Source organism: Ceratotherium simum, chromosome 3, assembly GCF_057802395.1.
Source record: "Ceratotherium simum simum isolate JZ-2026a chromosome 3, ASM5780239v1, whole genome shotgun sequence".
NCBI lineage: Eukaryota > Metazoa > Chordata > Mammalia > Perissodactyla > Rhinocerotidae > Ceratotherium > Ceratotherium simum.
Genome location: NC_141902.1, coordinates 38,477,397 through 38,500,999, shown reverse-complemented (window position 1 = coordinate 38,500,999; position 23,603 = coordinate 38,477,397). Strand labels below are relative to the sequence as shown.

The window sequence follows — 23,603 nt, the reverse complement described above, 5'->3', positions numbered from 1 at the left end:
CAGAAGGCACCTTGGTGATTGAATCCAGCCCCTGTAGTTCTTGTTTTAAATGAGAAATCTCTACATCTGGAAGTCCAAGTCAAAGGTCGAGCTCAAAATCACAGTCTAGTGAAAGTGCTGGAACTAGAACCCAGGTCTACTGACTTAAGCCACTAAGTTTTCCTAGATGAGATGGGGGGGGGGGGAAGCCCGGGATCATGTTAACAATCTTAATAGCAAATACAGTTAGTAAAGGCCTTGGTGGCAGCTGGATATAGGCAGGTCAAATATAGGTAACCCCACATCAGGAGAGTTTTACAGGGAATCCACTCAATGAGGACCAGCTGTAGCCCAGGGGAAACTTGAGCTTTAACTTGGTTTTCATGTAGAAGGAATCCCCTAAGGATCGTCCTGGGATTCCCCCTGTGTAGGGCCTTAAAGCCTAGTAGCCTGGTTTCCCTGGGAGTGAGGAAGTTACATCTATCTGCCTACCGAGGTATGCTGGGCACTTGGATTGGTGTCTGGAGGGATATCCAGGTGCATTATTTGACCATTTAAGAGCAGTACTCTGAATATGGGTCCTCTTCTGAATCACCTGTAGAGCTTTGGAAACTGCACATGCTTGGGCCTCACCACAAACCTACTGAATTAGAACCCACTGTGGTGAGGCCTAGGCACATGTGCTTTTAGAAAGTTCTGTATGTGATTTCACTTCTACCTTCTTCTTAAACACCACTATTACTGAGACTTTCTGTCCCTCAGAGGCTCTGCTTTTATATATAGTCTTTGAAAATGAAAAGAATTAGAGAACTGGATAATTTTGTACTCACCTGGTCTGGAGACGAGGTTGTTTGTAGGTTTTCTTGTGGAAGCTAACTCTGTTTACATGCTCATTCAGAGAATTATTTTCTTTCGATTGTCCCCATGGTTTCAGTTTTCCTAGTTTAGGACAGAGAAAACAACAGATTTAAAAAGATGCTTGTATTTATATTCCCAATTTAATTCTCTTCATCTGTGGCTACTTTCTTGCTATCAACATTTATACTTTGTTTTTATAGACATTTGCCAGTATAATTCCTCTATTAATTTCAATTTCACATTCCACAGATATAAATTGTATTTTTTCTCTAAAAATTAAAGTGTGTTCTATTTTTTAATCCTTGGAAAGTCACAGAAAAAAATCTTAATACTAAATACTTGAATACTAAAAATAAAAATCTAAATACTAAATCCAATTACACAGCACATTAAAAGAAGCCATCACAACCAAGTAATTTATTCTAAGGTTGCATAGGTATTTTGTTTAATATTAAAGTGTTATTTCATCTGCGCAGTTTATTATTACTGTTACCTATTAAAATGTATTTGGAATGGAACGAGTGGGACTATTTTGTTGGCTTTAGAACTGGAATCAAATTTCTAGATGTTTATGTATTGTTTCATTTGCATAATTTATGACCTATTTCTGAGTACTAATCGTTATCATTTGTAGTGTTTCTTATTTTATAAAAGGGACTTTCACACCCATTATGTCATTTGATCCTTTCAATAACCAATGAAGTATTACTTATTTTCCCTTCCATAAAGGAACTAAATGACTTGTCTAGAATATAAAAATAATAAGAAGCACAGATAAAGCTCTAATCCAGGTTTTCTACCATTAGTAGAAGTTAGTGGTGGTCAGTCATTCCCATAACAAATACTTCTGGAAAACCTGGTATGTGCCAGAGACTGTTCTAGGTGCTGGGGACATAGCAGTGAACCAAGCAGTCAAAAATCCTTCCTTTCTTGGGCTTACATCCCAGTCGCAGAGGTAGATAATTGTCAAGTAACTTAACATGGGTGCTATGTGCTATGAAGACATGTAGAACAGGGTAAGGAGTGAAGAGTGTGGGAGGCAGGGAGGAGAGGAAAGGCCTGAGTTGGTGATAGTTGAGTGGATGCCCCATTAAAACAAGGGAGCAAGCTGCGCAAAGGTCTGTGGGAAGAATATTCCAGGTGGAGCAGAAGGATAACAAGTTCAAAGACCTGGAGGTGGGAATGAGCTCCGTGTGTTTGAGGAGCTGGAACACAAGTGTTGTTGACACAAAGTCAGGGAAGGGAGGAGGTGATGAAATGAGGTTGGGAAAAAGATGAGAAACTTTAGGAGGTTCTGAGCAAGGCAGTGATGTGCTGATTTGTTTTTAAGGTTTTAGTGGGGCAGAGGCTATTCTAAAAGCCCAGATAAGAGACGATGATGACCTGGACCAAGCGGAATCACAGTGGGGGTGAAAAGTAGTCAGATTAAAGATGTATTTCAAAGGTAGAGTTGAAAGGACTAGCTGATGCACTGGATATGGGGTCTGAGAGAGTGAGGAGCCAAAGATGACTCCTAGGTTTCTGCTCTGAGAACACGCTAGATAGAAGTGCCATTGCCACAGATGGGAAAACTTGGGGGGGAAAATGGGGTATGTGAGAGAACTAGACGAGAAGTTTTTGTACCACAGTTTAGTTGACTCTTAACCTCTAAATACGATTTATGTTTTCATTTTATTTATGTCTCATTAACATTAGTAATTTAAAGATAAATACTGTTACATAAACATGATTCTTGTAGGGAGTTTTTTTTGTTTTAAAGTAATTCCAGAAGCACTGAAAGTTAGATTACATTAAGTATTGATATTTTAAGTGGATGTAAGGATACTTTAATATATGCCCAAGAGTGACATCTGGCCATCACATGTCCCAGGTTGTTGGACTGGTGGTTTCTAGCCTGGAATTCTTTGAAAACTGTAAAGAAAACATTCATTTATCCACAGGTTAACTTCCAAGTTTCTTGATTTTGTCTGAAATTTTATTAATTCTTTGTAGTAACACTGATTAGAAGTTATGTCTAACAAAAATTTAAGTGAATCAATTATTTAGCATTTGTTTAATGGACAGTCTTTTAAAGCATGGGTCATGTGGGTGCAAGGGCTGGGGCAGGAATTCTAGGTGGTCAAGTACGGCTTCCACTGAATTTCACTAGAATTTTTCACCTCCTCAGATGCAGAGTAGTTTAATCTTAAGTCTTTTGCATGTCTTCTACCTCAAAACATCCCCATGTACCTTTGTGTGGCTCATAGTTGAGGGGACGAGACAAACTTGCTTTGAGATCAAACACTGGTTTCTTCTGGGAGACGGGAGTCTGCACTGCCTCAGCTATCAACTTGAATGGGGTAATAACTGAAAAGAAATAGGAAAACAAAAATCCAAACCCAAAGGCTTAATTAAAAGACTTGTTATAGTTTTTTGGTAAAGTATCACTTCTCAATCTTAAAAATATAATCTATATGAACAGTCTGAAACAGATACAGGGTTAAAAAGGAGGAGAAAAGAATAACTGAGGAGAGCTAACCACCGAGATATGTTTCCCCTGTGAGCAGCTCCCCAAAGAGTGGACATATTATGACACTTCCTAAGATCCGCCAGGAGGTTAGAATCCTATTTAGAGAAATAACTGGGTAATTTTTCAGGCTGTTTCCCTGATATTATTTACCCTTTTTAAAATTATATATTACTAATAATATTTTCATTAACACAGATACAAAGCTACAAGGAACCTGATCACATATAGATGAAAAGATTCATGGCTCTGGTTGTTATTAATAAAGGCTATTATTTAAGAATGTGAATTTTTGTACCATAAAGTTAAAAATATACCAGATGGTATAATTAAATCAGTCAAATTTTTGCTACAGTTGGGCACCATGTATCTGGCACATTTTATAATCCTTTCCCCTCACAGGCTGCATTCAGGCCACTGTCAAGTGTTAACACTTGCATGTATACGTGAACGGGCAACTAGGACCTAGGACCACCTAGTTAAACAAAACAGAAAAGCACAAAACCCTTGTGCTAAAGCTGTCCCATTGTGTTGATCTCAAGTGCTAGAGGGAGGGGAACACTGTCCCATACTGCTGATGGGAGTATAAAGTGGTACAACCAAGACAGTGTCTACACACCTACTATCCAACTATCCCATTCCGGGTCTAGAGAAACTTGCACATGTACAGGAGATGTGTTCAAGAATGGTCATAGCTACACTATGTATAATAACAAAGGTTGGAAATACCCACATGTCCATGAGCAGTAAAATGGATAAAGTGAAATATATCCATAACACTGAAAAACAGTGAAAATGAATGAATTTTAGCTCATTTATCAATATGGATGAATCTTGAAACATTGTGTTGTGTGAATGAAGTAAATCACAGGAAAAAATACAATTTGATTTTGTTTATATAAAATTCATATTTGATAACTGGGAAAAAAAAACCTATCCCATCTCAACTGGACACACCCTTAAATTACTTAGAGGAGAAAGCTCAGAACATTTAGTTTCTGCCTTAAGTCCTTATCTGTGAGCATTTGTGAGTCATTTCTCATTAAAAGGTAGGTGGCTGCTGCTCAGTAACCCCAGCTCTCTGTAAAATGACACAGTCATATCTTAGGCAAGGCCACTCTCCACCTTTTAGCTCCTTTCTTTCCATACTACAGAGTCAGAGTGTTACATGGAATGTCTGCTTGCTGGTATAGATAAGATTAAGTTTAGGGTGGGAATGAGAGAGGTCATTTAGAGGAGGAATCTTATAAACTTACTATTCCCACCTCTGGACTCGCTCTCGAAATTTAGTTGTCAGTCTCACTATTCAGTCTTTAAGAAATCCTCAAACAGAGTCTCCACACTGATGATTACCAACAACAATACTCTCCTCTAGTCTGAAACTCCTGCTGGAGTCCTCTAGTCTCAGGGAATTGGGCAATCCTCTCTGTAATCATGGCTCTTGACTGACATATTCATAGGACTCTCAGGAGAACCCTGACATACTCAATTCTAATACAGGCCGCAACCTGTTGGTGATATTGTTTTAAACCTTTGCACTGCTATTGCAGTATTCTTTTGAAAACCACCTGGTCATTGTTGGTGATGATTAAGTAGACACTGTGTAGAAGAGTGACTATATGGCTTATTCTGGGTTATACAGTCTACTAGTCAATAGTGGGGCATTTATTCCATGAACTCTGAGATCCTGTTGGTTTCAGAGTCCTGCAGGACCATTCAGAGGCTGTAATGAATACTGTGATCCTCCTTCTAATCCCTGAGTCCGAGACGGGGCTGAATGCTCTTCAGGGAGGGTTACCATCTTAGGACTCCTCCTGGACAGGATGGAGTCCTCAGGCAGCTATCAGCTTTTTATTTGTGTCTCTGGCATTTCCCTCGTCAGTATAAAATGAAAAATATGCTATAGTGAAATTTTTGCTTTTGATTTTATAGATAAGGTGAGGCTTTAAGGAAACAAATATACTTAATAATTTCAGGAAGTTACATGGCTTAAGGATGAACCAGAAATTTTTTTACCAGCAGCAGAATCCCCCCTTGTGGTCTTTAACTGGTGCATCCTGAGCACAGCCTGGCCTTTCGGGGTACTCCCAGGTATGGTCACAAGTGGAGACTTTCTGGCTGGAGTCTTGGTCAGTGAACGTTTATGCTCATTATCTTTAGTAGTGGCTGAAAACCTAAATAGGACAGTGGAGTACAAGACATGAGTAACTGGGTCAAGAGTAACTTCTGTCAAGCTTGTCAAGCTTATAAATAAAACCACTTGCCCATCACCAAGCAGTCAAAGGGCCTCAATAAATACTTGTCACATGAATGAACCTCTTTTGCAGAATAGACCTGTTCTTAAAACACGGATGCTAAAGCAAATCATTTATCAACTTTTGTTATTTGTAAAATATGCTTTTGTAATCTCTGCTTTCCCTGCCTTGGCCAATGACAGTACAAGGCAGAGCTTGAAGGAGATGCCTGTAAGCCTCAAGTTACAGCTTACGAGATACTCGAAGAAGCTCCCCTTCTTTCTCCTCCTGGTGACGGCAAGTCAGAGAGAACGGGAGACTGCTATGCTAAATGAGTGATGGGAACAGATCTTACATCTTCCTAGAAGAAGGTCATTCATTTGAGTGGTACATAGGGCCATTCTCTACTCAGCAAATTGCCATAAATGTATTTCATTGATTCTCTAATGACAGTTTTTCTGCATTTTAACATCTCTGAAATTGGAATGTGTTTTACAATTGGTAACATGTCATAGTTGGTTGGCAGTGATTTTTCTTAGTGGTTCATAAAATAACGGTGAATCTTCAATTCATGGTGTCTTAGATTCAGTGAAAATCCAGTAATGACAGATATAAATATACTACGGTTGGGGCCCGCCCTGTGGCCTAGTGGTTAGGTTTGGCGTGCTCTGTGTCGGTGGCCTGGGTTCGGTTCCCTGACGTGCACCTACACCACTCGTTGGCAGCCATGCTGTGGCGGCGACCCACATACAAAATAGAGGAAGAATGGCACAGATGTTAGCTCAGGGTGAATCTTCCTCAAGCAAAAAGAGGAAGATTGGCAACAGATGTTAGCTCAGGATGAATTTTCCTCAGCAAAAAAAGGAAAAAAATTTATATATATACTGGGGTTGGGGGGGTGATTAACATAAGGGAACTTTTGGACTTATAACTAAAGATTTGATAGTGATCCTGAATCAACACCCAAAATTATTACAAAAGACTCTACAACAGAGTTAAGAAAATTGGATGTGTTAGAAGAGGGGCTGTGAAGTGCAGGCTGCTCTGTACACTGCAGTGGAGCAAGGACTAGCCCTTGACCATGGTGTTCTTAAATAGTATTAAATACAATCAGAACTGTCAAGTATAGGTACCTCATATTCCAAGCTAACTCAATAAATAGAATTCCAAACGTAAGGGCATTCATAAGCTTTAAAAACTATGTCAGATAATTACACGTGTTGGGGAAGTGTTACCATGCACCAGCTCTATTAGATGTTGCAAATACCCTTAAAAAAGCACAGAATAAAATTTTGGTATTAAAGAAAGGAGCCTGAAGATCTCTATCTGTGGGGACAGTCACAGTTGAGGGCTACCCTGATGTCAGGAAAAGCACAAAGAAAACAGAGGATCAATGGGGCATGAGATAGCTATGATATTGCAGCACACAAAGGGTTATAATATTTACACTTTAGGACGAGTCAATTTTTTAGTTCACTGCATTGAGAGATTTTCTGTAGGCATTTAGCTTCAACTTAACGTCAATGGAAGGGGCTGGCCTGGTGGTGCAAGTGGTTAAGTGCACGTGCTCCACTGTGGCGGCCTGGGTTCGCCAGTTTGGATCCCGGGCACGCACCGATGCACCGCTTGTCAAGCCATGCTGTGGCAGCGTCCCATATAAAGTGGAGGAAGATGGGCACGGATGTTAGTCCAGGGCCAGTCTTCCTCAGCAAAAAGAGGAGGACTGGCAGATGTTAGCTCAGGACCGATCTTCCTCACAAAAGAAATAAAAATAAAAAAAAATAAAGTCAATGGAAAAATTTCTCTTTACACATCTTTGCAGGCATATATTTAATAAAATGAAAATTTATATATAATTTTCTATCTTTACTTATGAATCAAATGTGAGCTTAGGGAAGTTGGATAAAACAAGAAAACTGAACATAAATTTATTTATTTATTTTTTGTAAGGAAGATTAGCCCTGAGCTAACATCCGATGCCAGTCCTCCTCTTTTTGCTGAGGAAGATTGGCCCTGGGCTAACATCTGTGCCCATCTTCCTCTACTTTATATGGGACTCTGCCACAGCATGGCTTGACAAGCGAGGTGTCGGTGCGCACCCAGGATCCGAACCTGTGAACCCCGGGCCACTGAAGCGGAGTGCGCACACTTAACCACTACACCACTGGGCTATCCCGAACATAAATTTAAAGAAAAAAGATTAGAATTTATAAAAACTGTTTGCCGATCTTTCTCCTCCTTTTCCATCAACATTAAAACATATCTGGTATCGTCCACCTGAAATGTATTAGAAGCAGTAAAGCTTGGAGACCTTGTGCTTGATTATATTTTGGAGTTCTTTACCTGACATTCATTTTAGTTGCTGAGAGAGCAGTGCGCTTGACCGACCCCTTCACACACAGAGTGCTCCGGCCTGCAGCACCGTGGGGCCGGCCTTGTGAGCGCCGCTGGCTGGCGGGAGTACAAGCCACAGAGAGTCTTCCTTGGACAGGAACTGGAGTTGCCACCACTCCCTTACTGACGAGCTGCTTCTGAAGAAAGAGAAACGCACCATGTTAAAGCCTTGCCTCATAGACAGTATTGTCTCCTTGGCAAAATGCAGAAGAGCACCCCCATTTATCTCCTTATTCCATCCCCACTTTTAACCCCACCTTTCCTTCCCTACTACCTCATCCTATCCTACCTGCCTGGCAGGCTAGGCAGTCCCTGGCACCTGTGTTGCTATGGTGCCTCTGTTTTAAAAGTGACTTCTGCTTGTGCTAAGTAATGTGTTAACAGAAAGCTCTTCCCTGCTGCCGTGTACCAGGTATTTTCTAACTAGAGAAAGAATGTGGCTAAACAGTCCCCTCTGGCCAGAAAGGGAAGATGAATAGGTTCTCTTGGAAATACGGTACCTTGAGAGCATGATATGCAGTTTATTAAATACAAACTCAAAGAAGAAACTATTACATAACTGGCATGTGGAATCTACAAATAATTCTATCTCTATCCCCCCGCCCCCAAAAAGCTTTTACAGTTCCTTAAAAAAAAACCCTAAATAAAAGAAAGAAGAGGGCCGGCCCCATGGCTTAGCAGTTAAGTGCTCGCGCTCTGCTGCTGGCAGCCTGGGTTCGGATCCCGGGCGCGCACCGACGCACCACTTCCACTACCGCTTGTCTGGCCATGCTGGGGCCGCGTCCCACATGCAGCAACTAGAAGGATGTGCAGCTATGACATACAACTATCTACTGGGGCTTTGGAGGGAAAAAGAATAAATAAATAAAATCTTTAAAAAAAAAAAAAAAAAGAAAGAAGAGAAGGAGGGAAAGGCTCTTTTTGAAATGGCTGGGAAGGGTTCCACTCAGGTTATCTTTTTTTAGATACTGTCAAGAGTAATTGAATGTTTTACTATCATTAGTCTAAGCTCTGTTGCAAGCAGAAGAAATATAACTTCATTAAGTGACAACAGAGGTAGGACTGTTGAAATTGACAACGTAAAGCCAAAAGACATAAAAATCGTGATTATATCCTATGAAACACAAGCAACTAGAGAACTATGTCAACTAACTTCTCATTTCAACATACAAGCAGAAGAGATTCTAATGTTGTGAGACAAATTTAAAACCAAAATATTTAGTAAATACACATCTTTACCACAAGCCAAGAACCCAGGTTTGATGTATGAAGCATACTGTTATATTTAATCACATGTTTTATGCCTTTTTCTATCTTTCCTTTAAAATTCCCACTTTCCACACTTGGTGTCTCCTCACAGTTCACTTGGTGCCGGGACCACCAAGTCTACATCTTTGAGCGATTTTGTAATGTATTCATGATTCTACTTGCACTGAGTACCAATCACTCTGACTTTTTTTCAGGTAGAATATTAGGCCACTAACTCTAGTAGTACTAATTCATTTTGTTAATAATGTATGTAATCAATTCCTTCCTTTCTTTTAGCAATAAAAATCCTGTTCTAACAAAGCAAAGAGCTCAATCATACCATACATTGAAAAAAATAAAAATGTGGGTTAAAAATTAAACATAGGGAAAAATAATAAAAGCAATAAAAATAAGTATAAGAGCATATTTTTATGATCTTGGGATAGGCAGGGCATGACAAAAATCTCAGAACTTTAAAAGGAAAAGTTGGATAGATTCAACTAAAAATAAAACAAAAAAACCTTCCACAAGGTAAAAGACAACCATTAATATAGTTAAAAGATAAACTGTAGGAATGTATTTATAACATATTATATATGATTAATACAGATAAATGGCTCATAAATAAATGGGCAAAAATTAAGAAAAAGCAAATTCACAGAAAAAGAGCCAACTGTAACATATACAGATTTATAACATAAAAACAACATGTAACATAAAATGATCAAAGAAATGCCAATTCAATTGGGATTTTTTCATATTATATTATCAAAGATTTAAAAGTTTGATCATTGCCACTGTTGGCAAAGTAAACAGGCATCTCTGGGCACAAGGTTTCTGATCTTTGTAGAGAACCATTTGGTAACTAATCAAATAGGTCTCCCTCTTCTAATCATGAAAGTCAAGGAGAGATTGTTCAAGGCCAGGATGATTCTCTCTGGGATCTCTGCTCATTTATTACTTTCCATCACTATCCAAGCGACCAATCCCAAAACATGTCAACTGTCAAGAAAAGCTTCATATCAGCTACGGTGAAATTACTATAATTGTTTTTTATTCTCCAGTCTCCAAATAGATCATACCAAATAACCCATCTGAGAAGCCAATTCCTTAAATGATGGGGGGAGGGGAATTGTGAACTAAACTCATTCGGACGGGGCTATCACTAAAAAATAAGATAAGCTACTCATTTATTCAACACATCTTCAAGGCTACACTCAAGTTTACGGTTGAAGCAGTTGTTCTGCCCTTCCCTTTTACTTGGAAAATTAACTCATCCATATTATGTAGTATAGAAAGCTTGACTTTCAATCAAGTACTTAAATAGACCCAGCTTCATGGAAAGGAAAACAAGTGACCCTGCTTCCAGACACATTGGCAGCTAGCTCATGCCCTGTTTCCTTTAGGTGAGAGACAGGGAAAGAAGACGGCTCCAGCCATAAATCAGTCCATCCTCAACAAAAGTGACAGGCACAACATCTGAACGTGGAAGACAGAACAACTTATTGCCACTTTGATTTTGTTCTTTCTGGTGAGGGCTCACTGTTTTACCTGGAGAGTTTTGAAAATTTTCATGGTGGGGGAAGGCAATTTAAGAAAATAAAGATATATTAAACTTGAATAAATCCATTCTACTATAGGGTAAGAGAAAGCTGGCTGTATTAACCATGGTGTATACATGGTATCAACATTAAAATCAAATAGTTTAGTCCCATTAAGAACATAATTTTACCAGCATACCTTCAGTTCATTAAATGAATTGTGTTCTTCAAAATGTTTCTTTTTTCTCTCAATATATTGATCAATGGACTCCATTTCCTTAAAACGAGCCTCATGAAGCTTCTTAAAGTCTAGAATGTTCCCCAAAATATGAAAATTAATAACAAGACAAAATCCATTTATTCACCTTGCCTATGTTTTTCTGTTAACAATCTCTTCTCTGCATCCCTGACATTCAACTTAAACATCATCTTTACTAAAACGTTAATTTCAAAACATTTAGTTTTTGGAAACCCAGGGCCAAAGCATAGTTATCTTATAAACCATCAAACATTCACCATCTCTCCACTGTCCATTTCACCACTAACTGACATCTTGGTTTAGTCCTGAGGGCAAGAAAAGAACAACAAATTTCCCCTCTCCCCTCACCAATTAATCAAATGGCCTTTACGTAATCACAAATTTAACACTTTATAATGTTTAGAAAGCTCTATGCCAAAGATTGGCAAACTTTTTCTGTAAAGGGGCACAGAGTAAATATTTTAGGCTTTGTGGCCACGTATGGTATGGTCTCTGTCTCATATTTCTCTTTTTTTATACAACCCTTTAAAACTGTAAAAGCCATTCTTAGCTCAAGGGCTATAAGACAGGCCAAGGAGAGCAGTAATTTGCTGACCCCTGCTCTGTGCTATTCTAATTATGTATATAAGTATATTCTAATTAAGTATAATTAAGTATATGAATTTCTAATATATACTGAGCAGCATTTTAGGTGCTATAAATATACAATATTCAATTAACATTCTATGTGCCAAGCAACAGAGAGGAAGAATTACATGTCCAGAAATGGAGTCCCTTAGACTGATTACTAAAAAAAAAAAAAAGAAAGAAATTTATTACAAGGTGGACATTGTGCCAAGTATTTTATAGACATTCATTCTCAGATATTTCTTGAATACCTGCTACATGCTAGTTGCTGTGCTAGGTAATCAGAAGTGGAAAAATAGTCTCAATCTATATATATCAACCTAATAAAATAGGTAGTATAATCCTTCTCACTTTAAACTGAGGAAGTGGGTCTACTGAGGATAAGTTAGTTGCCCAAGTTCTCACAGCTAGAGAATGAGAGGAGGTTGTAAGCCCCAGGTCCAGCGTCCGAGCATGTAGCCATTATAGCACGCTGCGTCACCAACGTCAGCCCGAAGGAGGCCCACCATTACTTTATGCTTCTTTGTGTGCAAAACTTACTTGGAGTAGTGCTTGCAATTCTTTTATTTTTTCCAGGTTTGGAAAATCCATCTTTGTAAAGAGACTTCTGTCTTTCTGGAGGTACCTTTGAATCTTCATTACCTGAATCCAAAGATACAGAAATAATGAAAGATTTCAAAAAAACTCTTCCCATTCAGAAGTGTCTGTAAGTTAACATGGAGCATTTTCCTGTAATAGGCTCTGCCAGGGTGGTGGGAGAAATGGCACGTACGGAGCACAAAGAATTACTTATAGCATCACTACAATTTTAGCTCATATGCTTCAAGTATGCAGAAATTTTATGCTTCTTGTATAGGAGTTAAATAAATATACCAGAAATTTAATAACACTTTTTCAGAACTTTTGCTATGAACATGTTATTGTTATAACTAGAATGATAAAAATCACACAATCTCACCAGCCTAAGAAACACCATTAGCATTTTGGCCTATTTCCTCAGGTCCTCTGAGCTATACTTTTGTTTTTATTCTGTAAATCTGGTTGAAATCATGGTATATAAGGTTTGCTATTTCCTCCCACTTATAATCATTTTCCACATTCTGATATCTTTTTCAACTTGAGGCAGTCTACTAAAAAATATGCAAGTGGGTTTTCAAGAAATACGACTTATAAAACCACTCTTCCTTAAGGTTCCCCAATGCATCCATAAAATAAGGCAAAAGACTGATTCGATGGAGCAGGAGGGGCTGCAGGGGCTTCTTCTTGGACATTGGCTCTAAAACCAGAGAGGAAAAGTTCCATGAAAAATAGGATATTTACAGAGTCAGAGTCTCTCCTCACAAGATACTTTATTACAAATGGAAAAATAGTAACTTTACAAAGGAGCAACTTAGCAGACACCACCATAACCAGGTGATGGAAGTTAAAATGACTAGTCATAGGACAAACCAGCACCTGTGCCTCTGGTGTGCTGCCTGAGGAGGACACAGCACCCCTCTGTGGGATTCCTGACAACAGTGCATGATCTGAACTAACCATCAGCACACATCAGACAAACCAAGTCAGAGGACCAAAAAACACTGGCCTGTATTAAAAAATGTCAATGTCTGAAAGACAAAGGAAAAGTGAGGAACTGTTCCAGATTAAAGTAGACTAAAGAGACGCGACAATGAAATGCAAGAGATAAACTGAGATTTTCCTTTGCTTTAAGGGACGTTGCTGGAATAATTGATGAAATCTACGTAAGATCTGTCTACAGATTAGATTAGCAGTTCGCACATTTTCTGGTCTCAGCATCCCTTTATACCCTCAAAAATTGTTATGGCAGTCCTAGGAAATGAATGCACATGGCTAGCCTAGCAATTTTGGATTTTTTTTAGTTACTTGGCATACCATTTATTCCACTTTTTCCTGAGGACACTGCATTCTTATCTCCTTGGCTCTTGTCTGGTGGACAAAGAACTTCTGCAGCAGTTCTAGGAGCCTGGTTTTCCTGCTTTTCTTGATTCCGGAATTCAGTGGGATCACTTACTTTTATCTCTGAATGATCCTGCTACAAATTTTAAAAGGAAATAAAATATTTAGATGACAAATAAGAAGTAATCACATTTGAAATTTGCTGAGAGTAGATCTTAAAAGTTCTCATCACAAGAAAAAAAAATTTTGTAACTATATGTGGTATTGGATGTGAACTAGAATTACTGTGGTTACCATTTCACAATAGATACAAATATTGAACCATTAGGTTGTACACCCGAAACTAATACAATGTTGTAATGTCAATTATACCTCAATTAAAAAATATATCATTAAAAAAATGTTTTTAATTGCTTATAGTCAGACAAAAAAAAAAAAAGAAATAATCACTGCCTTCCAAAGATAGGTACCAAACTGAGGGGGGAAAGGAGTTAAAGGAAGAAAAGTAGGAGGATAAACTTTTTGAGTGGCAGTTTGGGTTCTCTGGCTCACTAAGTGTCATGAGAATGTGAATTTGGGAACAGGAGACCCCAGGAACCACTGGAAGGCAGAAATGGCAAGATCAGCTCACTTAGGGATGAGACCTAAATAGGCTAATGACTACGGGACTATGCAAAGCTCGAAAATAAAAATCAGGACTGTGTCTTGTAAAGTTACATTTGAATGAAAGGATAATAAAATCCTCTCAAAGCAAGTGAGGGAAGCCCCTGAAATCACATGACCACACTGCTGAAAGACCAAGTACAGTATGATTACCAGGCCTGGGACAAGACTGGAAAGAGAGAGAGAGAAAATCATATGTGATGCTGGTTTCTATTTTCTTTTTAATGAACATTCATAATTATTCAACAAATATTTAATTTGTGCTTAATACTTAATAAGTGCTTCCCGAGTGCCAGCGCCTGGGGGTGATGATGAGCAGCCTGGACTCGGGTCTGTGCTTCCGTGGAGCTTACGGCACAGTGTTGACAACCACCTGATAGCACACGGGAATTCAAAGAGAAGGCTCCTTAAGGACATACCAGTTCCAGCACAGCTGGTGGCTTCTTTTCGGTTTGCACACTTCCATTCACCTGGGAGTCAGGCTTCCTATGGACTATCCCACGCCTTCTCCTTGTTTTGGTGACATGGTCAACTGGCTCCCTCTGAGCTTGTTCCTGGCAGCTAATCTGTACCTTGGGGTCATCACAAGAGGATGCAGAAGTTTGACTTTTAACCTGAAAAAGAAGACATTAATCTGCCATGTCCTAGGAATACAGTTTTAATGCTTAGGAAGAATCAGATTTTAAACTGAACAAAAAACATATATTACATATGCAAAAGATAATTTTAAAACTCTAGCACTAAATTACAAGCAAGGACAAAAATTACAGAGTTTCAAAAAGAAACAATCACATTGAACAACCCAAGCTAAAAAACGAAGCTAGGAAAGCATTCAAAGTTATCTTAGTGTGAGTAAATAAGCAAATTATTAAAAGTGCATTAATTTATTGAATATACATTATGTGTTAGGCAGATGCTAACCAACAATAATTGTAGCTAATATCACAACTTCACTGGGCTAAGTATTTACATATATTATCTCCTTTATTCCTCAAAGCCTAAGAGACAGGTACTAATATTATCCCCAGTTCACAGATGGGGAAACTGAGGCTTAGAGAGTCCAAAGTAACTTGTCAAAGGCCAAAATAAGGGATTAAAGTAAGAATGGGACTTGCAATATCATAAAGTAAAAGTAAAGAGTTATGTTATCCAAACAGTGTGGTACAGGTACCAGAATATCCCAAATAGTCCTGCTTATATAAGAAATCATTGCGGGGGCCGGCCCCCTGGCTTAGCGGTTAAGTGCGCGCTACTGGCCTGGTTCGGATCCCGGGCATGCACAGACGCACCACTTCTCCAGCTATGCTGAGGCCACATCCCACATACAGCAACTAGAAGGATGTGCAACTATGACATACAACTATCTACTGGGGCTTTGGGGAGAAAAAAAAAGGAGGAGGATTGGCAATAGACGTTAGCTCAGAGCTGGTCTTCCTCAGCAAAAAGAGGAGGATTAGCATGGATGTTAGCTCAGGGCTGATCTTCCTCACAAAAAAAAATAATAATAAATAAATAAATTAAAAAAAAAAGAAATTATTGCAGGGCCGGCCCGGTGGCGTAGTGTTTAAGTTCGCATGCTCCACTTCATTGGCCTGGGGTTTGGATCCTGGGTGCGGACCTACACACCACTCATCAAGCCATGCTGTGGCGGCATCCCATATATAAAATAGAGGAAGATGGGTACACGTTAGCTCAGGGCTGATCTTCCTCAGCAAAAGGAGGAAGATTGACAACAGATGTTAGCTCTGGGCCAATCTTCCTCAAAAAAAAAAAAAAAAAGAGAGAGAGAGAGAAAGTAAATCTTCTTCCACAACCACAGACATGTAGCCTGTAAACTGCAGACATTAGCATCCTTATACCTCCCTTCACCTCTTGTCCTCCCTTTTATGTCTCAACTTCTGTCATCTATTCTCTCTAAGCATCAGAGTTGACAACATTTATAGCCTGTTACATAACCTTAATTAAATCTTCTGTGCCTTGTCTGTGTAGCTTGATTCTAAGAGCTGATAAATCAATAAGTTATTTTAAGGCGTTTTTTTTTCTTTTTTTTGTGAGGAAGATCAGCCCTGAGCTAATATCCACGTCAATCTTCCTCTTTTTTTGCTGAGAAAGACTGGCCCTGGGCTGACATCCGTGCCCATCTTCCTCTGCTTTATATGGGACACCGCCACAGCATGGCCTGACAAGCGGTGCATCGGTGCACCGGTGCATGCCCGGGATCTGAACCCTGGGCCGCTAGTAGCGGAGCACGTGCACTTAACCACTACGCCACGGGGCCGGCCCCTGTAAGGCTTTTTTTTTTAAGCTTTTGTTTGTTTTCTGTATCATGTTTCCTTTAGGGTCATCTTTTTCTTTTTCTTTATCTTAAGCTCTCTCAGACTGCAGGCTTTCCTCAAACGTCTACTGACTGCTGGTCGTCTATTCATACTCAGAGCAAAAACCTCATTAGGAGCTTGAGTGTGTGGGATGCTTGTTACCTGGTGGGATCTGACCTACCAGGTTCCTTAGGTGTGGGGGAGGCTATTGTGCTGGGGGATCCCTGAATGCCAGAAGGCAGACGCCTCTGCTTGATAACCATTTGATTTCCTTACAGAGAAACCTTCTAATATTTTAGAAGGTAGCAGACACCTGACACTCTGCACATGGAAGTAGAGGGTAGACTGCTTTGTATCTTGACTTTTCAATCCATTTTACTCTGGTGCCTGGACCCCACCAACTGAGAGTCAATTTAGTCAGCCTGGGTTTTGGTGAGGCCTATATATCAGTACTTTTTTTTTTCTTTTTTTTGTGAGGAAGATCAGCCCTGAGCTAACATCCATGCCAATCCTCCTCTTTTTGCTGAGGAAGATTGGCCCTGGGCTAACATCCGTGCCCATCTTCCTCCACTTTATGTGGCACGCTGCCACAGCATGGCCTGACAAGCGGTGCGTTGGTGCGTGCCCGGGATCCAAACCCAGGCTGCCAGCAGTGGAGTGTGCGCACTTAACTGCTACACCACGGGGCCGGCCCTATATATCAGTATTTTTAAAAAGCTTCCCAAATGATTCTCCCATACAACTTGAGTTAAGCACGACAATATAAAGTAAATGCATTGGGAGTAAAAGAATAAGGGGGCTTAGGGACGGCCCCGTGGCTTAGCGGTTAAGTGCGTGCGCTCCGCTGCTGGCGGCCCGGGTTCAGATCCCGGGCGCGCACCGAGGCACTGCTTCTGCGGCCATGCTGACGCCATGTCCCACATACAGCAACTAGAAGGATGTGCAGCTATGACATACAACTATCTACTGGGGCTTTGGGGGAAAAAAATAAATAAATAAAATTATAAAAAAAAAATAAGGGGGCTTAGAGAATGGAAGGTTTTAGACAGAGGTGAAATATTATAGTCCCAAGTGATATAAGGTCCAGAATATGCCCAAAGAAGTGGATGGCTGAGGAAGAGTGGAAATGAAAGTCACAGGAGTTAGGAACAAGGAGGCAAGGGCAGTAAGGGACATCCAGATGGACCTGGAATTCACCCAAAATAAGGTCAGGACATGAGGTGATGAGGAAGACAACGAGACAGTGAACACTGGAAAGCAACCAGGAGGTCAACAGGTGAGAGATGGGAATAGATGAGAATAAAATTGAAGGAACAGGGATATTTACATGAGAATGGAAAGATGCTTTCTGGATCCCACTTCACAACTCCCTGGATAGTCACGGGGAAGAAAGGAAAAAGAAAAAGAGGGGCCTGCCCAGTAGCATAGTGGTTAAGTTCACGCACTCTGCTTTGGCGGCCAAGGGTTCACAGGTTCAGATCCTGGGCATGGACCTATGCACCGCTCATCAAGCCATGCTGTGGAGGTGTCCCACATACAAAATAGAGGAAAGACTGGCATAGATGTTAGCTCAGGGCCAATCTCCTTCACCAAAAAAAAAAAAAAAAGAAGAAGAAACTGTTTCCACTATAGAAGTGGTACCTTTGGGTCACACCACATATTGCTGGAATATAAAGGGACACTTTTAAAGTATTTATTTATCCCTTCCCCCACCCAACCCCATATTAACACAGTGCAGAACAGGACCTATAACTGGTTTAAAATCCTGTTAGCACTACTCCCAGCAATGTCTTGTTTTAACCCCATACACCTTAACCATGGTATGTTAGTCTGGGAGGCCAACAGTAATCGGGGAGGATGTGCTCCTTCCTGAATGTACCATCATATACCTGTAACAGACCTGTGTAAGTCCAAGACTGAAGAGGCACACGTGGTTCAGACAAGGGAGTTCCCCGCACACAGCTAGACTAACCTACAGCCAGAGCTGCTCCAACTCATATAGTTAAGGCTGACCTACAGTCAGAGAATAAGGCTTCCAGAAGGACCGACGTAGTCCACACCTGTGCACTCCCCAGGTGATGACTGGGGGGTCTGGAAGCTTACCCGTCTGTCTGACCTTGGTCACATTAATGATCTCTGTGCCGTGTATTTGGACTGTGCTGACTCCTTCTGTAGCCTTAGATAAACTCTGTCTACATCAGGTTCCATCCATCTAAGCTCACTATTGACAGATTCACCACTTAGGAATTCTCTCTCTGACTGAATTTTGATGGTCATCCTACTCTTGGGAAGGTTTTTGAAAATGGAATGGCCCCTGAGATGTTTCATTTGAAATATGATAGATCATTTTTAACTTAGTCTATTAATTACTACCCAAAGTAAAAATCTTGATTTCAGATAGCACTACAATCATGTATCCTTTAACCATTAAAAAAATAATAAAATAAAATAAAATATATAAGTGATTTAGTTAATGTAGAAACTTTTAAAGCTAGAATTCACAATTAATTATTTTTTGCTGTCTATTTTAAGTTAATTAAAACTAGGAATCAAAAAGAATTTTGAATATTGAAAGTTTCTAAATGTTTATACCCTGGAATTTAGAGAGTTAGAGAAGACAGAGGGGAGGCGGCTAGATTTTCAGCTCACGTGTATATTTACCTTCATTTCAGACATGTAACCAATGTTCTCCAAGGCCCAGTTCCTAAGGCCTTTCTGCGTTTTCAGTTGAGAACCCTGGCCCTAATGGAGGATTCACTGATCCACTTAGGTGTCACGCCTTGTCAAAAACCTTTGGTTTGGGTTTACAGCAGCCACGACGACCCCTCCCATCAGCAGTGGTTTAGAGTTTACTGCAAGTCACTTCCACAGTCCCTGCTTCATTGAATTCTCACAACACTCAATTCTGCAGAGGAGATGTTATGTCCATTTGACAGAACAGGAAACTAAGAATTAAGGAGTTTGAGTTTCCCAAAGTCCACAAAAAGAAATGACAGAGCTGCTACTTCACTTGGGTTTTTCTGACTTTGAGTCCAGTTCCCACCCTGCTCACACCACGCTCTCTCGTAGCATTTGGCAACTAGTAATTAACCTTTGCATTTGTATAAAAACATCTTATTCAGGGCCGGCCCCATGGCTTAGAGGTTAAGTGCATGTGCTCCGCTGCTGGCGGCCCAGGTTCGGATCCCGGGCGTGCACCGACGCACCGCTTCTCCGGCCATGCTGAGGCCGCGTCCCACATACAGCAACTAGAAGGATGTGCAGCTATGACATACAACTATCTACTGGGGCTTTGGGGGAAAATAAATAAATAAATAAATAAAATTATAAAAAAAAAACCAAACATCTTATTCAATAAGTTACTTGCCACAAGGCAGTTTCGCCATTTATAACAAATAGTTATGATGAAAGGATTTACTATTATCAATAATGATCTCTTTGGTTATAAACAGCTTGCCTTAAGTCATCACTAATCATAGTTTATCACTCATTAACTAAATATGATTGTTTTGCTATTTAATAGGTAATGAAAAGCGTTACTTACTTGATTCTCATTTTCTTTTCTTGCTTCATGTATAAGGTAGGCTTTTAAGGCTTTTAACAACTTGCTTGCCTGCAGAAAAGTTAAAGACCTTAGCAGTAGAGCCAAAAAATCAAATAAGCAAGAAAGATACGTTGAACATTTGCCCCTGTTCTTGTATTCATCAAATGTCCTTTGGGTAGGCTCTGGGATGATCAGAGGATGACGACCAAAATAGAACTGGTTCCTGCCCTCAGAGATTTCACAGCAGAGGCAATTACAGTTCAGAGGGGTAAGTGCCAACACGAGGAAGCTCAGGCTGTTGTGAGGGAACACTGGTGGGCTGGGCCTCCAGTCTGGCCCAGGAGAGTAGATTCCAATAGGTAACTGGACACGCCAGTTCCAAGACAAAGACGGGATGTTTCTAGCTGCTGAGATCTGAAGGACAAATAGGAGAGAGTGGGACATAGGGAAAAGGGTACAAAAATAGCATGGGAAGGCAGGAATGAGTGGAACTTGAAGAACTAAAGTTCAGTGCAGCTGGAGCATGGAGCTGTTGAGGGGGTGGTGAGAGAATGGTGGGAAAGTGGGCAACGGTCTGATCCTGCCAGGCCTCAGGGTAAGGGGCATTCTCTGAAGAGTCTGCAGCATGGGAGGGGTGACCAATTTTGCATTACTCAGAATGATCAGCTGGCTGAACAATGTGCAGGAAGCAATTGATGAGGATAAGATGGAAGACAGGGAAACAGCTAGGAGGCTGTTGTAGGAAACCAGAGATGACTGTGGCCTGAGCTAGAACAGGGCTGAGGCAGTATGGATGGATTCGAAGCCTTCCTAAGAGGTAAAATCAGATGAATGTGGGGGTGGAGGAATAGGGAAACCCAGGTTTCTGGCTTGGGCAGCTGGTAGAGCATGGTGGGCATCCCTAGGATGGGAAATGCCAAAGTTGGGGCAGTCTTAGAGAGAAGGATGGTTATAGCTCCCTGGGGAAAGAAAACTCCTAGTTTCTCTTCCCACCCCAGGAAACCTTCCCTTCTTGTTCTTTCCTGAAAAGGGAATACTCATCTGATTGGTTATGTTTTCCTGTGCTTTAAAGGGTCAAGTAAGGGCCACCCCCACGGCATAGTGGTTAAGTTTGTGCGCTCCACTTCAGCAGCCTGGGTTCACAGGTTCAGATCCAGGCGTGGACCTACACCACTCATTAGCCATGTTGTGGCGTTGACGCACATACAAAGTAGAGGAAGATTGGCACAGATGGTAGCTCAGGGTGAATCTTCCTCAGCAAGGGCCGGCCCCGTGGCTTAGCGGTTAAGAGCGTGCGCTCCACTACTGGCGGTCCGAGTTCGGATCCCGGGCGCGCACCGATGCACCGCTTCTCCGGCCATGCTGAGGCCACATCCCACATACAGCAACTAGAAGGATGTGCAGCTATGATGTACAACTATCTACTGGGGCTTTGGGGGAAAAAAAAAATCTTTCTCAGCAAAAAAAAAAAAAGGTCAAGCATATTGGTTGGGTTCTCTTTTCCTCCTCTTCCTCTTCCACTCAGGCATGCAGTTCAGAGCCAGAGAGTCCCTTCCCAAGGAGGGCCAGCCACCAGGCTCGGCTCTTCTCACACCATTTATCATCAGCCCTGTGTCCGGGAGAGAATGGCAGATATCCTGATTTGGTTTGGGCTTCAGGGGACAGGAGAGGCTGTGCTCAGGGTGTGAAGCACATGCTCCAGCCCAGTCTACCAGAATGCTCTGCATCAAGATATGAGGCACCAGACCAGCTAATAGTAAAATGGTACCTTATTTTCTACTTGCTTTTGCTCCTTGAACCTCTCTTGGGGTCTTCTCTGTGAAGGGGGTGATTGGCAGGGCAGAATTCAGGCATTCTTAGTTCTTCTGACTCCAACATCTTTTTTCCCCCAACCACTTTAAGGTATGCTTGACATTCAAAAAGCTGTAGATTTTTAATGTACACCACCTGATGCGTTTGGAGATAAGTATACACCTGTGAAACCATCATCACTACCCTAAACTTATCCATCACCTCCAACAGTTTCCTACTGCCCCTCTGGGGGTTTTCTGGTGGTAAGAGCACTTAACATAAGATCTATCCTCTTAGCAAAATTCTAAGTATACAACACAGTATTGTTAATCATAGGCTCCATGTTGTAGGGTAGATTTCCAGAACACATTCTTGAAATACTGTGAAAACCTCACCAAACACACGACGATGATGAAACGAGGTGCATGTGGCAGAGCTGAGTGAGGGCATCTAGCAGGTCAAATGATACAGGGTGATGCTCAAGAGAGTTGAGCTAGGGGTACAGATGTTAGTATCAGCACATATTCATGCACTCCTTCCACAAGCATTTACCGTGCTGGGCACTGTTCCAGGCACTGGACAGACAAGAGAGCCAAGGTTTCTGCCCTCTAGGAGCCTCTAGCGGTGGACTATGGGGAAAGAGCCTATTAACCGAGTAAGCTAACATAAATGATATGATATCACGGGCTATGAAACAAAAGCAAAACTGGTGACTGGGATATGTGTGGGGGTACTACCCGAGTTAGGGTAGACAGGAAAGGCCTCTCAGAGGTGGTAACTTTTAAGCTGAGATGTGAAGGAAAGGAAGAGGCAGCAGGTGAAGATGTGGGGGAAGAGCATTCCAAGCAGAGGGAACACAAAGCTTAGAGGCCCTGAGACAGGCCGATGAATTTAAAGGACAGAAAGAAGCCAGTGTGGAGGAGCATGGCGAACACTGGGGCGAGTGGAGGGCAGAGAGATCAGAGAGGTGACCAGAGCCTGGGTCAAGTAGAGGGTTACAGGCCACGGCGAGCGGCGTGGATTTCTCCCTCCTAACTTTTTATTATAAAAAATGTCAAGTCTATAGAAAAGTCGAAATAATTTAGTAAACACTCTTATACTCCCTACCTAAATTCAACAATCATTAATATTGTCTCATATTTGCTTTCTCTTTATATTAATATATATTTCTTGCCATGCTATTGGAAAATAAGTTCCAGACATGATACTTTGCCAACAAATACACCAGCCACATGTTCTAACAATAAGGGGATATTTTCCTATATATAACCTCTAATGCATTATCATACCTAGGAAATGTAATAATTTCTTAATATCCTCTGATACACAGCCCATATTCAAATTTCCTCGATTATCTCCAATTTTAGTGGTTTTCTTTTCTTTATTTAAAATTTCCCTCCATGGGCCAGCCCCGTGGCTTAGCGGTTAAGTGCGCGCGCTCCCCTGCTGGCAGCCCGGGTTTGGATCCCAGGCGTGCACGGATGCACCGCTTCTCCGGCCATGCTGAGGCCGCGTCCCACGTACAGCAACTAGAAGGATGTGCATCTATGACATACAACTATCTACTGGGGCTTTGGGGGAAAAAAATAAATAAATAAAATTAAAAAAAAAAATTTCCCTCCAAATCAGGATCAAACCAAATTTCTCATATTACATTTGGAGGAGTTTGGATTTTATTTATGTGAGGAAAGTCACTGGAGGGCGCTAAGCAGAAAAATGACACATTC

General features: G+C 40.9%; 1 protein-coding gene across 2 annotated transcripts in view; it reads right to left on the bottom strand.

Moving 5' to 3' along the window:
* Window positions 1-23,603, bottom strand: part of NUSAP1 (nucleolar and spindle associated protein 1) — a 28,999-nt gene that overhangs the window by 1,201 nt on the left and 4,195 nt on the right. Inside the window, exons 2-10 of one of the 2 annotated variants that reach the window (XM_087425401.1) lie at window positions 20,086-20,154; window positions 14,646-14,840; window positions 13,540-13,699; window positions 12,187-12,288; window positions 10,960-11,069; window positions 7,921-8,108; window positions 5,360-5,517; window positions 3,067-3,183; window positions 810-918 (exon numbers count right to left, since the gene is read on the bottom strand). In XM_087425401.1, the coding sequence (XP_087281527.1) occupies window positions 810-918; window positions 3,067-3,183; window positions 5,360-5,517; window positions 7,921-8,108; window positions 10,960-11,069; window positions 12,187-12,288; window positions 13,540-13,699; window positions 14,646-14,840; window positions 20,086-20,154 (1,208 nt within the window). The remainder of the gene's footprint in view (window positions 1-809; window positions 919-3,066; window positions 3,184-5,359; window positions 5,518-7,920; window positions 8,109-10,959; window positions 11,070-12,186; window positions 12,289-13,539; window positions 13,700-14,645; window positions 14,841-20,085; window positions 20,155-23,603) is intronic. The other variant, XM_087425407.1, reaches the window with a different exon arrangement.